General features: G+C 50.3%; 6 protein-coding genes across 6 annotated transcripts; 4 read left to right on the plus strand and 2 right to left on the minus strand.

The window, feature by feature from the left end:
• Positions 1-650: 650 nt before the first annotated feature.
• On the minus strand, positions 651-4,306 carry VTN77DRAFT_8953 (uncharacterized protein; the record flags this gene model as incomplete). The annotated part of the gene is made up of 7 exons (XM_069425507.1): positions 651-971; positions 1,089-1,215; positions 1,274-3,452; positions 3,509-3,701; positions 3,775-3,823; positions 3,888-3,985; positions 4,040-4,306. The coding sequence occupies 7 exons, from the start codon at positions 4,304-4,306 to the stop codon at positions 651-653; spliced, it is 3,234 nt and encodes a 1,077-aa protein (XP_069280830.1).
• A 1,682-nt stretch (positions 4,307-5,988) lies between these two features.
• VTN77DRAFT_8954 (uncharacterized protein) lies at positions 5,989-7,084 on the plus strand (the record flags this gene model as incomplete). Its single annotated transcript, XM_069425508.1, has 3 exons — positions 5,989-6,028; positions 6,109-6,321; positions 6,402-7,084. The coding sequence occupies 3 exons, from the start codon at positions 5,989-5,991 to the stop codon at positions 7,082-7,084; spliced, it is 936 nt and encodes a 311-aa protein (XP_069280831.1).
• A 569-nt stretch (positions 7,085-7,653) lies between these two features.
• On the plus strand, positions 7,654-8,787 carry VTN77DRAFT_8955 (uncharacterized protein; the record flags this gene model as incomplete). Its single annotated transcript, XM_069425509.1, has 3 exons — positions 7,654-7,954; positions 8,042-8,475; positions 8,554-8,787. The coding sequence occupies 3 exons, from the start codon at positions 7,654-7,656 to the stop codon at positions 8,785-8,787; spliced, it is 969 nt and encodes a 322-aa protein (XP_069280832.1).
• Positions 8,788-9,500: 713 nt separating this feature from the next.
• VTN77DRAFT_8956 (mitochondrial 54S ribosomal protein bL28m) lies at positions 9,501-10,163 on the minus strand (the record flags this gene model as incomplete). The annotated part of the gene is made up of 1 exon (XM_069425510.1): positions 9,501-10,163. The coding sequence occupies one exon, from the start codon at positions 10,161-10,163 to the stop codon at positions 9,501-9,503; it is 663 nt and encodes a 220-aa protein (XP_069280833.1).
• Positions 10,164-10,556: 393 nt separating this feature from the next.
• VTN77DRAFT_8957 (uncharacterized protein) lies at positions 10,557-12,104 on the plus strand (the record flags this gene model as incomplete). The annotated part of the gene is made up of 4 exons (XM_069425511.1): positions 10,557-10,700; positions 10,761-10,980; positions 11,031-11,578; positions 11,640-12,104. The coding sequence occupies 4 exons, from the start codon at positions 10,557-10,559 to the stop codon at positions 12,102-12,104; spliced, it is 1,377 nt and encodes a 458-aa protein (XP_069280834.1).
• Positions 12,105-13,159: 1,055 nt separating this feature from the next.
• VTN77DRAFT_8958 (uncharacterized protein) lies at positions 13,160-13,990 on the plus strand (the record flags this gene model as incomplete). The annotated part of the gene is made up of 3 exons (XM_069425512.1): positions 13,160-13,339; positions 13,407-13,819; positions 13,903-13,990. The coding sequence occupies 3 exons, from the start codon at positions 13,160-13,162 to the stop codon at positions 13,988-13,990; spliced, it is 681 nt and encodes a 226-aa protein (XP_069280835.1).
• Between the last annotated feature and the right edge of the window lie 22 nt (positions 13,991-14,012).

Here is a 14,012-nt window from a genome sequence, read left to right on the forward strand (position 1 = left end):
CAGAGCGCTTCAGCATTACGTGTATGCGGCGGGAGAAGTTTCTTCTCTGCCTGTGATAATTTGCGGGTCCTGTGGAGCTTCGTCTTGTCATTACATTATGATGAGGTGCTGCAGACAGACAATTAATAATTGCTTCTAGTTGATCATGGTGTTGCTATATGATTTTCTATCATTCATTCCCATGTGGCGTTTATCATGATTTCATACTGACCCCGCACTTGCTTCGACTAGTCGTACAAGGGTTTAAGACGTATATAATGCAAACAGTACACGCCAACTGGCTCCCTCTATGTGATCTCTCTCTCGTACTCATTTCGTCTCAAACTTCGTTTAAACGGTCTCTCATCGTTGGGATAATCTCTTTTACAATGGATCTGTTATTTTCCGATAAGGTGCTTCATTCCAGTATTGGACTTAATCATACACGATTGGTCGATAACTGCATTATTCCTCAGCGTCCTCCTGCTTAAGAGGCCTTGCTGACTTCAAGAACAAGCAGTCGCCCAAAGGAAAAAGCAGAATCCATATGCAAGACCTTCGTCCTTCACGGGGAACGACGAGATCTGCAATGGAGCGTTTAAAACAGAATGGGGAAGAGACGTCGTGATCACACTCAAAACCTGACGGGATCAGACGGAAACCGGCAGTGTTCACTCCGACACGATCTCTCCATCCCACTGGACCTTCATGGTACTTGGAAAGGGGAAGAAACTGCTTTGGTCGGCAGTCATGTACACGGTAAGGCCGCCGGGAACGGGAATCTTCTTCAACTGGCCCTGAGCACCTGGCGCCCGGCGCAAGTTATCCAGCCGCCCGACGACTTTGAGCATCGCAGTGAGTGCGATCTGACAGATCCCATACCCCAAGCACTGGTGTGGTCCATAACCAAAGTGCATGTACAAGTCGAGGTCGCGATCAAGTTTCACTTTGTCCGGTTCGGGGAAGGCGGCCGGGTCCTTGGCTGCAGCAACCTGTTTCATTCGGTTTTCTCGTTAGCGAGAGCATTCCGTTTCATCTTTTTTCTTGTCGCCGGGAAGGATCGTATGCTGGTATTGCACGACAGACGACTTGCAAAGGAGTAGGCTTACCAGATTGCAGAGGATCCGTTGGTCTGCCTTCAAGTTGAGCCTCTTGCCATTGTCTTCGACAACAGTTGGCTGGGCAACATCACGGTACAATGCGACAACGCCGCCCAATCTAGCACCCTCCATGAAGCTATACGTCGTGTCAGCATTGTCGTTGAAGGTAGCTTCTGTCTCAGGATACTACTCACTATCGCATGAGTAAATTATCCGCCTCAGGCGTGTTCAACTTCGCTAAACGGTTGATCTCCGGCAAATGGATCGATCCTGCCTCCGAAAGGTAGTAATCCAGGCATTGGGAGAAAAGCTGAGCCTGGTTGGCTACCATCCCGCCCGCAGTTGGCAGGAGATGAGTCCACACGATCTGGTCGACGGGCATTCCAGTCTTCAGCAGCTGCTGGATCATGTGGGTACCATAAACGGTGAGAACATCATGCCGTTGAAGACGATCTACCAACTTGGCGATCCACCCTGTTTTGTTGACGAGCTGGACGTTGACCATGACAAGCTCTCCCAACTGCTGCGCCAGGACTCGAGCGGCTTGGCGAAGCGCAAAGGATTTCCCAATGTCGGCGTCGAAGAAGATACAAATAAAGACAACGGCCATGATCAAGTAGAGTTCCGCGTCCGTATAAATCCCGCGCGGGTTCGACTCAGTTTTGAGCGGCAAAGAGAACATACTCGCGCAGAAGCGAACTTGAGCGAGGTTCGCGACATCGCGCACGATATCCACCTGATTCACACCGGCAACCTTGCACGAATGCTCCCTAAGAAGTTTGAGTGTGATGTCCTCGTAGAATTTCTTGACCTCGCTTTCCCAGTGTCCGCTGTACATCACTGCCTGCATCATCTTCCGCGACTCGGCATTGGGGACACCATCTCCGGCAAGCATGTAATCCCTGCCATAATGGTGGTTGCGTTTGTGCATCAAGAATTCGATAGCTTCGCCCCAGGTAACCTTGAAAATCTCCTTGTTTGAAAGGATGGCCGTGACGGCGGCATGGGAATTGATGAATACGGGTGGAGGAACTCTGCTTGGGGTGTCGAAGCTATAATTCTCAACCAGATCAAGATCTTTCAGAATCTTCTGGTTCTCAGAAGGGATAACCAGCGGGAAATGCGCGTAGATGGAGTTCTGTTTAAAGTGTTCAGGGAACGCCCGGAAGACCAGTTTATAGAAAACATGGCCCTGATCGACCGCATTATCGTAATTCACCTCGTTGAATCCCCAGCTGGTGACGTTCTTTGGGTTCCAATCGACAGTGTAGTAGCGATCACCCCGGACCAGGGCAACTGCATCGGACAGAATGCCTCTGGAAATCGTGTAGTTGGTGCACAGGCCGCTGCCAGGAACCTTGGTATCCTTCGCATCTTCAATGATAAGACCAGGGTATAATTCCACATAGTCTGGGTGATCGTACAGATGCTTGAGCTGTTCAACAATGTAAGGGTCCGAGTTGATGTCTTCAAAAGTCTGGTGTGGAGTGAGATTGAAAAACTTTCGGAATTCGTTGAGGGTCGCTAGGTTCCAAGAGCGGGCCTGCTGAATACCCAGCACCTCGACAGCCTTGAGAACCGTTGGAACATGCGAAGCGCCAAATGCTCCAGCACAATCTTCAACACCTTCTTTGAAAATCTTGACGAGGTCGTCATCGTCGAATGAACCGTTTGCTCCCCGCTTCAGACCCGCAAATGGCCGCTCCTGAGGATCAGCTGGCAGGATGCTTTCCCATCGGGCTATCCCTTCAATGAATTGCTCCACACTAATCTGACTCGATGGGACTCCTGGAAATAGCTTGTTATACATGTCTTCCGTCCACTTTTCGTCACGTTCAGAAATGCAAGTATGCCACCGGTAAAGCAGATTGAACTCGGCCGAAACTTGATTTCCAGTCGCCTTCAGCGAAGCCTCACTGAAGGCGGTACTCTTCATATCGGTACGAGGATCCAGAGCCCAGACACTGTTAGTCCGATTGAGATTCAGGATGGTGCGGACATAATCCTTCAGGATGATATTCACATAGAGTCCGCAGGTTACAAGGCGGCCCGTTTGGAACAGGTCATTGTCGTACTTCGCATACGCCTTCGTGTCGGATTCATCTGGTTTACTGAAGCGTCCGCCCTCGTTGATCACCGCCAGGTTCTGCACGACGTAGTTGTGGAACCGGTTGAACATGATCAGAAGAACTCCAACGCCAGGCGGGAATCCAAGGGCCCGTTTATCAGAGAAGCAGTCGGCTTTGAGCTTTCCGTCTTTAAAGGTACGGACGGCATTTTGTTCCTCCTGGTTGCTACCATACAGAGGGGCGAGATCGAGGTACGACGACGTAAGCGATTTAGAAAAATCGGTTCGATCGGTTCGGAACAGATCTGGTTCAGTATTAGCCTCTTAAAGAGTGAATCTTCTTGGGAAATGTCCCGCCCACCATGGATAATGATCGAGGCGACGTAGAAAAGAATGCTGGAGAGCTTGTTGGGATGGGGAGTAAAGGTCTTCCTGGCCAGGAGAGAGTCAAACAGCACCTCGGGCTCAGGAAGAGCAGCGGGCAGGATCGTCTTGGGTTCCACCGATCGCGCATAGTGTGTGCCAGCGGCACCAAGGCGAGGCCAGAGGAGATTCTACCATCACCATCAGTTAGTTATTATTCTCTATCGGTGTGTCATCAAAAGATCATTGTTGTGGATAATGTACATTGTTGGAGCCATCTGCCGCTCGATAGATGAATTCCTGACCCAGGTACCTAAATGCAGCGAAATCAGTTAACAGTGCAAAATAAGTATGGCCAATATATTGTATGTACATACGATATGGGCGGGTGTTGAAGATCATTCCAGAGCATACGCATAAAAGCATCTGTCAGAGCCTGGCCATTGCGAGATGAGGTGGGTAGACCGGCAGCCAGCTAATATTGATAGTAAGAATGCTTGTTCACACGCCCAGGAAGGCTATCCCATACCTGAATGACACGTTCCATGATGTAGTCTCGGTCATTCTGGGGATCGCCAGTTGCAGCGGCCTTCACCACATCAATGATGGTCTCAACATCCTTCACATTTACGTGTGGGAGGTCGTTGATAAGCCCGGTCGGCGAGGTGTGGGTGATATAAGTGCCATCTCCAGTCTCCGTGGGCAGAGGCCGCAATGAAGCACTGACAAGTTGCTGGAGCTGAGCAAGAGACTTTTGAATATCCTTGCGGATCGAATTCTGTTTAGAATCCGCCATGGTGGAGATACGAAATCTCGATCAGCAAGGATGAAAAATGATAGTGTACACTGATCGATGGTTAGCTTAAAGGCTCTTTGAGAAGCCAAAAAGCAAAATAAAAGAGAAAAGAGGTACTGGGGAGTAGAGTTTGGCGAGGATTTGTAATGTGTGAGTGATTCACTGCTCCAGTATTCACCACCCCCAAGACGGGGAGTTTACACTGGTGAATTCACGAACGCGTCAAAGATGGAGGGAAGGCATTTCTTTGTTGAGTCTGCTGGGAAAAGATAACAAAGGGATCTGAGAAGCGCGAGGAATGGACTCACACGAGCAGGAGAGCTGTGGTATGTAGTCCAGATATCAGAGCATGTAGTAGCAACAATGTGACTCTGGGGAATCAAGAAGGACTTTGTAAGGTGTACAGAGACATAGAAGGAGCTGTTGATAACTGGCTTTCCTTGGAGACCAGACAGTTCAAAAGGCACCTTCTAACAACCTAATGGATTAACGGAAACTTCCGTCCATCACATGGGAAACAGTCACTTATGTACCACATGTATGAAGTGACAGCCACACATTGGAGGCTTGCCTTCACTGACCGCGCCTTGACAGTCGATCATCCAGTCCAAGCCATGTATGACAACCACTGCAGCTGGTGCACACTGTTCACCAATGCATGCTAATCCAAATCCATGGCCACCTGCGCCAGCCTCGTCGTAGATTGAATGGAGTCCTTGTGATTCGTACACAAGGCATCTTTGGAACACCAAACCCTTGGTCCTCCACTTCAACATTGGAGCAGTGCTAAAGCAGCTGTACAGCAGTCAACTTGTATCTAGAGAAGGCTGAAGTTATCATGACGATTGCTTAGTCGATGATAGGGAATTCATCGCCGACAAGATCTATTCCGTCCTATCCAGATATAGATCGGAAACGACCAGGGTATGGTTTTACGCTACCCCAAGCAGCCGATGAGACAGTGGGCAGCCGAATTGATATCAATGCGTTTGGCAGCTGACATGTGTCCCCTGACGTTGTGGCAGATAGCCGGGGACTAGCAGTAATGATAAAAGGCTCACAATGCAATGTCGAAACCTCGGGATCAGCCCATGGTACCTGTCGTGGTCCGATCACCATCACAACGCGCTTTTTGGCTGGAACCTCAATGATGGTAACCAATGGACGAACCATGATCTTCCAGCCTCAGGTGGAGACTGAAGACGCTGCTAAAACATCTCTGAAGATTCAACGTTGCTGCATTACTTATTTATTTTTATTCTTATTTCTTCCTTTTCTCCAATTTCAATAGCAATGATAAGCAAAACAAAGTATGAACAGTACATACTCCATTTTCGTTTGTTTCCTCGTGCAGCGTTCTTAGATGTATTCTTCCTTTTTTTGGACCTGCAGCGGGGCATCTTTTAACTAAGCTATTAGGCTCCGCTGGATGCCCGTGGACGGAGTAGGCGGTCATGCTTTATCATGTGACAGGGGAACACGTTAATCTTAATCTTTTTTTCTCTGTTTGTCAAGTTGCACCCTTGGGTAGCTGCTTTCCCGTCTGCTATTCCTATTATCTTTATTTCAGAGCCATATTCCGACAAACACAGCATCCATTCTTCCTCCAGGGGCCCCCTGCTGAAAGGCTGCCTTAGAAGATACGGTAACCAGGTTGCAAAGGCACCCCAGCCACGATCAAGATGTCATCCGATCTCATTGCCCTAACTGTGCATCCCAGAGGTACATCTACCGATGGCGGCCAACGAGTCATACATTGAAAGGGCTTGTAAGTGTCAATTGCAAGGCTAACGTGCCACCAGGAAAGCCGATCCGGAAACTTCCAAAGGAGATCAACATTGCCGCCAATGCCTCAGGGCATGAGCTCTACAACACACTCGCCCAGAAGTCGGGATATTCAATCCATCGATTGAGAGTCACCAAGGGTAGCGATGGCAGTCTGGTGCCCAACGGCAAGGAGACCCTCTATGACACGGGGCTCCGAAACCAGAGCATCATCTATGTGAAGGATCTTGGTACGTGAGAATAACCGGCTCTACCCAGTCCTGTCAATCTCTCATGGCAAGGGCTTATCTTCTTTCGGCAAAACTCTCAGGCCCTCAGATCGGATGGCGGACCGTTTACATTATTGAGTACCTCGGTCCGCTGGTCTTCCCCGCGCTCTTCCTCTACGTCCTGCGACCGTACCTGTATTTCAACTTCGACCAACCGCTTCCCGAGCCGTCGAAGACTCAGGCCATTGTCTGCGCGCTCCTGACTCTGCACTTCATCAAGCGCGAGATCGAGACCATTTTCATCCACCGCTTCAGCCTCGCGACCATGCCGGTTCGCAATATTTTCAAGAACTGTGCGCACTACTGGATTCTGGCCGGTGTGAACCTCGCATACTGGGTCTTCCGTCCAGACTCGCCAGCTGCGACAGACAACCTCAATCCCATCCTGCTGTACACCGGACTGGCCCTCTTCGTCTTTGGAGAGTTGGCCAATTTGAACGCGCACTTGGTGTTGCGAGACTTGCGCAAGCCTGGGACCACGGAAAGAGGAATCCCCAAGGGGTTTGGATTTGGCCTAGTGACCTGTCCTAACTATATGTTCGAGGTCGTTGCTTGGATTGGGATCTATTTCGTCACTGGCTTGAGCTGGAGTGTGCTGCTCTTCACCGTCGTCGGCACCCTGCAGATGATGAGCTGGGCCGCGAAGAAGGAGCGCCGATACCGCAAGGAATTTGGTGACCGGTACAAGCGGAAGAGGTTTGTCATGTTGCCGGGGATCTTCTAGATCGTTAGCAACTGGCAATGTCGGCTACTGCGGAAGAGCTGGCCCAGCCTTTCATGCTGGAGGGGCCTATGAGGCTATGTCAGGGCATTTCTATGACAAAGCCCAGGGGTATAAGAATCGCCTGGACTTGTAATTGTTTATTATTACGGGAGTAGTTTTCATACATGGTGTCGCAATGGGATCGGACCCGCACAACCAGTATAAGGAGTAACCAATAAAATAAGATATTTGTCACACAATGACCAAACCTTGCTACATACTGTCGTACGGTGCAATCTTAGAACTGAGGCATTTGTGTACTACTGTATTGTGTTCATGCCAGTCGGAGTTACTAATAATCCGGTCCACATATGGCAATTGGCATAGATGGCCTAACCTAAAGGAATTGTGGCTATCGATGATTGCGGACAACCGAAGGAACAGACACTTGTCGCAGTGGCCTCTAATAGCAGGGCCTTAAGGGAATAACAATAAGAACTGTGAAATGTCTTGGTTAGCGGGAACCTGAACTGCCCTTCCTTGTTTCTCTCCCAGCATCTCAGCGCTGGGAGCGAGCTCTTCGGTTCGCGATGCAATTCGCTTTACCTCCCCGGAAGTCCTCCCATGCTCCCCCTTATGCTCCTCGTTCCTCCCGATTCTCCTTCCAGCGCCGCCGACAGCTGAAGACTGTTGCCCTTGTTGGCTTCGTATTCGTGTCGTTTCTGTTTCTCCTCTCTCGCATCTTTTCGTCCTCGTCGGGCCCCGCCGCAGCTGCGATTCCATCTGGAACGCCAAATGTTGTTCTTGTGACGGTTCTGGATCGCGAGGCGTTGAGCGACAGCTATATTCAGAAGATCAAAAGGAATAGGGAGGATTATGCCGCCCGACATGGTAAATATCTGCTGCCCAGCCGTGCTGCTGACAGCTGTGTTCGAGAATTATAAAGAAAGTCGGAAGATGCTAATGGTGATACTGTAGGCTATGTCAACTTCTTCGCAAATACGTCCGACTATGCATATACCCTGAATAACGCCCCTCGGAGCTGGGCGATTGTCCCAGCGGTTCGGCATGCCTTGACTGTGTATCCTCATTCCACCTACTTCTTCCACCTCAGTCCGCATGCCTTGATCATGAACCCGCGTCTTTCGCTCACGTCGCATGTCATGGACCACAAGCGTCTTGAATCGTTGATGCTGAAGGACATCCCCGTCGTGCCTCCGGACAGTGTGATCAAGACCTTTTCGCATCTGAAGGGCAGGGATGTCGAATTCGTCCTCTCCCAGGACGCAGAAGATTTAACTTCGGGAGGCTTCATAATCAAACAAGGGGACTGGGCGCGCTTCTTTTTAGATGTCTGGTTTGACCCGTTATACCGAAGCTACAATTTTGCAAAGGCGGAGAAACATGCATTGGTACTGTCCTCTCTCAAGCTTTTCCTTTATCCGTAAATTGAGAGAATCAGAGAGCTAACGATACTTCCTTGCGTATAGGACCACATCGTCCAATGGCATCCGACCATTCTCACCAAACTGGCCCTCGTGCCTCAGCGTATCTTCAACTCCTACAGCCAGAAATCCCCCGGCGCCGTCAACGGTACCTACCATGACGGGGACTTTGTCATCCACTTTGCCGGGTGTGACACCGATCCCACTCGGAACTGCGAACAGGAGATGCAACCGTTTTACAATACCTGGCATGCGACATACGATCAGAAAGCAACCTGATCTTATTCGTCTTGCTTTCTTTCTGCTTGGTTATTTCTTGTTTTGTTTCCTGCATTGGAGTGATTCGATGGTGTTCTGGGAATTTGTTTCATTTTTTTTTTTTGGTTAGCTAGGAGCCTGGAAGGGAGGGCGCGAATCTACTAACAAGCCTTGTTGTAGATTTGTTTTCTGTGTTTTCCTGTTCTTTTTTTTCTTTGCATCTATGAGTCCATGTACTGTACGTCTGTCTACTGAAGAACAAGATTTGGTTTTTCATGAGCAAGGGATTTTCCCCACAACGACCTCCACGACGCGGTTTCTTGGATTGAAATCTAGGGATTCGCATTCTGTCCATATCGCACTGGGTCGATCAGACATTGTTTATATCGGTGATTGTACTTTTTTTAATTCTTAATGCTTTAATGCTATTGCTTAGTTATCCTCATTGGCCAGTATTAGTGGATACTCTTCTGCCAATTAGACTTGGAAATAGAGAACACATAGATTCAACGCATCGAGCGAGAATAAGAATGAAAAGTCTGATATACATAGTGGGTTCGGAGGAAATATCATATGAACCCGGAAAGAGATTGTGCCAACTCCTCCAACGGAGCTAACAGGTAGGAACTGGAGGAACTGGAAGAACTGTCCTGAACCCGGTCAACCAACCCGCTTCCTTCCATGACAACGGTATAGTACAATGTTTCTCTCTACCATCTCATCTTGTCTGTCGATCAATGTGCGGCCGGTTTCTTCGCTATGGGTGTTCCGGGTGTCGGAGATATCGTCGGCTTGGTCCGATCTTTGATGTTGATATCCTTCTCGACGCTCTCCTTGAGTTCCTTTTCCTTGTCCTTCAGCCACTCTTCAAACGAGGGTGGTTCAGGGAGCCCCAATTTCTTTCTCTCTTCCCGGAATTTCTCCTGGATCTTGGGCGTCTGCATGATTCTCCATCTCAGTTGCCATCCGAACACACCGAGTTCCTTGATCCTCCCCGGTCGGTCATCCAGGAGGTAGTTATCCAATCCGCCCGATTTCCATATCGTCCGCAAGGCCTTGCGCGTAACCTTGATGAACACGTGCTCCCCGAGGGCGTCGCTCCACAGCTTCTTCCGCCTGACGTTCGGTTTCCATGATCGCCGCGTTTTACCCTTGTTCCGCCCCTTGGAGATCTTGTTTCCGAATTGAATCGTCACGCCACCATACAGACCACTGTTGGATTGCTTGTAGAGATAATTCGGGCCATAAGGATAGGGCGGGATGTATTCCGGAAGCTTCTTTGTCTTCTGTGTGGGAAGCGTCGTGGAGAAACAGCGGGTTGAAGTCAATGAAAGCCCGCGGAATGCCGTAGTGAGAGATGGCAAAGACAGCGGCATTTTTGTCAATAGCCCTGCCATTGTGACAGTAGGAAGGATAATTAAGGCTTGACCATAACAGAAAACAAGTGCTTTGCAAAGAATTCACTGCTTGGTGGGATGGGCACCAGCAGGTGGAAGTAAGTGAAGCGCCGTGACATGCGCTCGGAAAAGACTTTGGTGGTGACCGCCTTGGCGCAGACAGGACATGATTGGCTCACCAGGTCAGCCTTGCGCGCGAAATTCAGGCAGGCCCAACGCCGACAATCGAACATCTGAAAGCTCCCCTGCGCACCTTTTTCAGCCTGCCATTTTACGGCCTTGTACTGCTGTTGACGATATTTCTTCCTTATTGCCGACCACTCATCTACTCTTATCATCTGGACCCTCACGACTTGTTTCCTGGCTTCTATTTGAAGCCGTCATCCCTCCAACATGGTGCAGATCAGTGAAGTCAAAGGGAGCTCGCGAGAGAACAGAACGGCAGCGCACACGCATATTAAAGGCCTGGGGTTACGTCCAGATGGCACTGCTGAACCTTCTGCAGATGGCTGGGTGGGGCAGACTGCTGCCAGAGAGGTGCGCGCTGGTACATCTACTTGATCAGAACGAGGAACTAATGCTTGAGCTCTTTCACAGGCATGCGGCGTGGTAGTAGATTTGATCAAGGCGAAAAAGATGGCAGGGCGGGCGGTTCTTCTTGCTGGTGGACCTGGAACGGGTAAAACGGCTCTTGCGTTGGCCGTGTCGCAAGAGCTGGGTACGAAAGTCCCCTTCTGTCCCATTGTCGGAAGCGAGGTATTTTCAGCCGAAGTGAAGAAGACGGAAGCTCTCATGGAGAACTTTCGGAGGGCTATTGGTATGTTCTGAGGCTGCTGTGTTTTGCTGGCTGATCTGACAAGGGCGCAGGCCTACGAGTCCGTGAAACCAAGGAGGTTTATGAGGGCGAGGTCACCGAGCTCACTCCAGAGGAGGCAGAGAATCCTCTCGGTGGTTACGGGAAGACGATCAGCCATCTGATCATTGGTCTCAAGTCGGCAAAAGGAACGAAGAAGCTACGTCTCGATCCCAGCATCTACGAAGCTATTCAGAAGGAGCGTGTCACCGTTGGAGATGTTATTTATATCGAAGCGAACACTGGAGCATGCAAGCGAGTCGGCCGGTCAGACGCATACGCTACGGAGTTTGACCTCGAAGCGGAAGAGTACGTGCCAGTACCCAAGGGCGAGGTACATAAGAAGAAGGAGATCGTTCAAGATGTGACCTTGCACGACTTGGACATGGCGAACGCACGGCCGCAAGGCGGGCAGGATGTGATGAGCATGATGGGACAGCTCATGAAACCGAAGAAGACCGAGATCACCGACAAGCTGCGACAGGAAATCGACAAGGTGGTTAGCCGGTATATCGACCAGGGCGTTGCGGAGCTCGTCCCTGGTGTCCTGTTCATTGACGAGGTACTTTCCCCACTCGATTACTTCGATACGTCCTGGGCCTAGGTCTAACTGCATGAAATAGGTCCATATGCTCGATATCGAATGCTTCACCTACCTCAACCGCGCCCTCGAATCCCCCATCTCCCCGATTGTCATCCTCGCGTCTAATCGCGGCAACACCGTCATCCGTGGCACTGACGACATTATCGCCGCACACGGTATTCCTCCCGATCTTCTCGCGCGCCTTCTCATCATCCCAACCCACCCTTACAACCCGGAGGAAATCAAGACCATTGTCCGCCTGCGCGCCAAGACAGAGGGTCTCAACATCACCGATGCAGCTCTCGACAGAGTGGCCGAACACGGCAACAAGGTCAGCCTGCGGTATGCACTCCAACTTCTTACCCCGGCCAGTATCCTCGCCCGCGTGAACGGCCGACCGGGTGGCATCGACGTGGCGGATGTCGCCGAGTGCGAGGACCTGTTTCTCGATGCGAAACGCAGCGCAAACATTGTCAGCCAGGAAAATGGCAACTTTATCTCATGAATGATTGATGGATATGATGTGAGGCGGGGTAGTTAGTGGTGAGGAATGAAGTTCTGAAATTATTGAATGATTAGTTGGCTTGTTATGTTTGCGAAAGTGGTGCGGGATTTGGAGCAAGTGAGTTTTTTTTCTTTTGAAGCTACACTTTCTATCCTATCTGCTTGTTGTTGTAACAATAGTCTATCAATCAGCGAGAGTTTCAAAAAAAAATAAAAAGAGGAAAAGAGACGAGTGACGAACTTGAAGTCTTGATAATGAAGTATACCTTTTTTATCTCACCTTCTCTCTCTTGTTATCCGTTTATGGATGATCCTACATATTTAGGTAGGATATATAAATGTCACAAGAAGCAAGTCCTTCCTGCGAAGGAGGGTTTTCATCAAAAGCGAGACAAATGGCAAGACGAAGGACATCAATGTTTACCGGTGGATATTACTCTTATCACAGAGAGGGGGGCTAAACGCGAAGCTGTTGGATGACGACAGACGGCCCGTCTGGGGTACCAGCGGCGGGGAATCAATGTCCATCGATCTGAGGACTACGTCTCATACACAACTAACCAACCTTGGAACAGAATATATTTTGCCTCCTGCTTAGTTACTTCACTTAGCTGGGTAGTTGATACTATGTAGATGGTGGAAAGGATCACCATGTCATGCAGGTGTTGTCCTGCATGCGTACCTAGGTAGTTCGAAACGCCTGCCTGGAACGAACCCGACTTGTCTGCGGCATCCGCCAACGTCGGCCATCGTCAACGCCATTAGCCCATCGCCATCTCTCCTCACAACTACCATCATCTCTCTGCTCTTCTTAGGAATGATTTGGTTTGCGGGACCCTGAGAGATATCTCCAACCCCAGTACGAACATCTGACCTATCTCTGCTCTCCTCAAGTCACCATTCGCCCCCGCGTGCAACCTCCCAACGGCAAGTGAACCTCCCAACGGCAAGTGCTGTACGGGGTATTACATACGTAGGCGACAACGTTGCTTATCCCGGTCTCTCCGCTCAAAACCCTTTTCGCATCGCATCATCTAGCAAACCTGACCTATCGACATGGCGAACCCGCTCGATACGGATGCCGGGTCCGAGCTGTTCAGCAGCTATGAGGCGGAACTGAAGCTCGTCCAGGCGGACTTGAACCAGAAGTTGGACCAGATCGCCGAGTCTAGCGGAGAGCAGAGGAAAGCAGCTATCAGACAAGCGGAAAGGGCTCTTGAAGAGGCTAATGAACTGGTAGGTAGCCCTGCAGTTCGTTGCTGCCCGGCGACGGTGCAACTGACACACACCCCCCAACAAACAGCTCGATCAGATGCGGATGGAGAAACAGAACATCCCCTCCGCAACCCGATCGAAAGTCAACATCCGCTTCCGCAACTATGCGAGTGACATCGACGAACTGAAGCGCAAGCTCAAATCGCTTTCGGATGACCGCAGGGCGCTCTTCGGAGACCGCTACACCGACGATCCCGAGGCCGTAGACAAGCATCTCGAACAGAGACAGCAACTGCTCTCGGGGACGGAGCGGCTGGAGCGCAGCTCCGCCCGGTTACAGGAGAGCCAGCGGATCGCGCTGGAGACGGAGGACATTGGGCGCAGCACGCTGGCTGATCTGCATCAGCAGCGGGAGACCATCGAGCGCACGAGGATGAATCTGCATCAAAGTGAGGGATATGTGGACACGAGTATAAAGACCCTGAAGGGCATGGCTCGTAGGTACTACACCCTTCTTTCCCTACCATATTTATTTGCGCACATATAGGGGGTGTGTACCTTGCTGACAAGTCTGCTGCTGGAAGGATGGCTACGAATCGGCTAATCACCATCGCTATCATCACCGTTCTGATTCTGTTGATCTTCGCCGTTATCTATAGCAAGTTCCATTGAGCGTTCTCTTCTTTCTTTCTTT

This window comes from Rasamsonia byssochlamydoides, assembly GCF_041956645.1.
Source record: "Rasamsonia byssochlamydoides strain NRRL 3658 unplaced genomic scaffold VTN77scaffold_8, whole genome shotgun sequence".
Lineage (NCBI taxonomy): Eukaryota > Fungi > Ascomycota > Eurotiomycetes > Eurotiales > Trichocomaceae > Rasamsonia > Rasamsonia byssochlamydoides.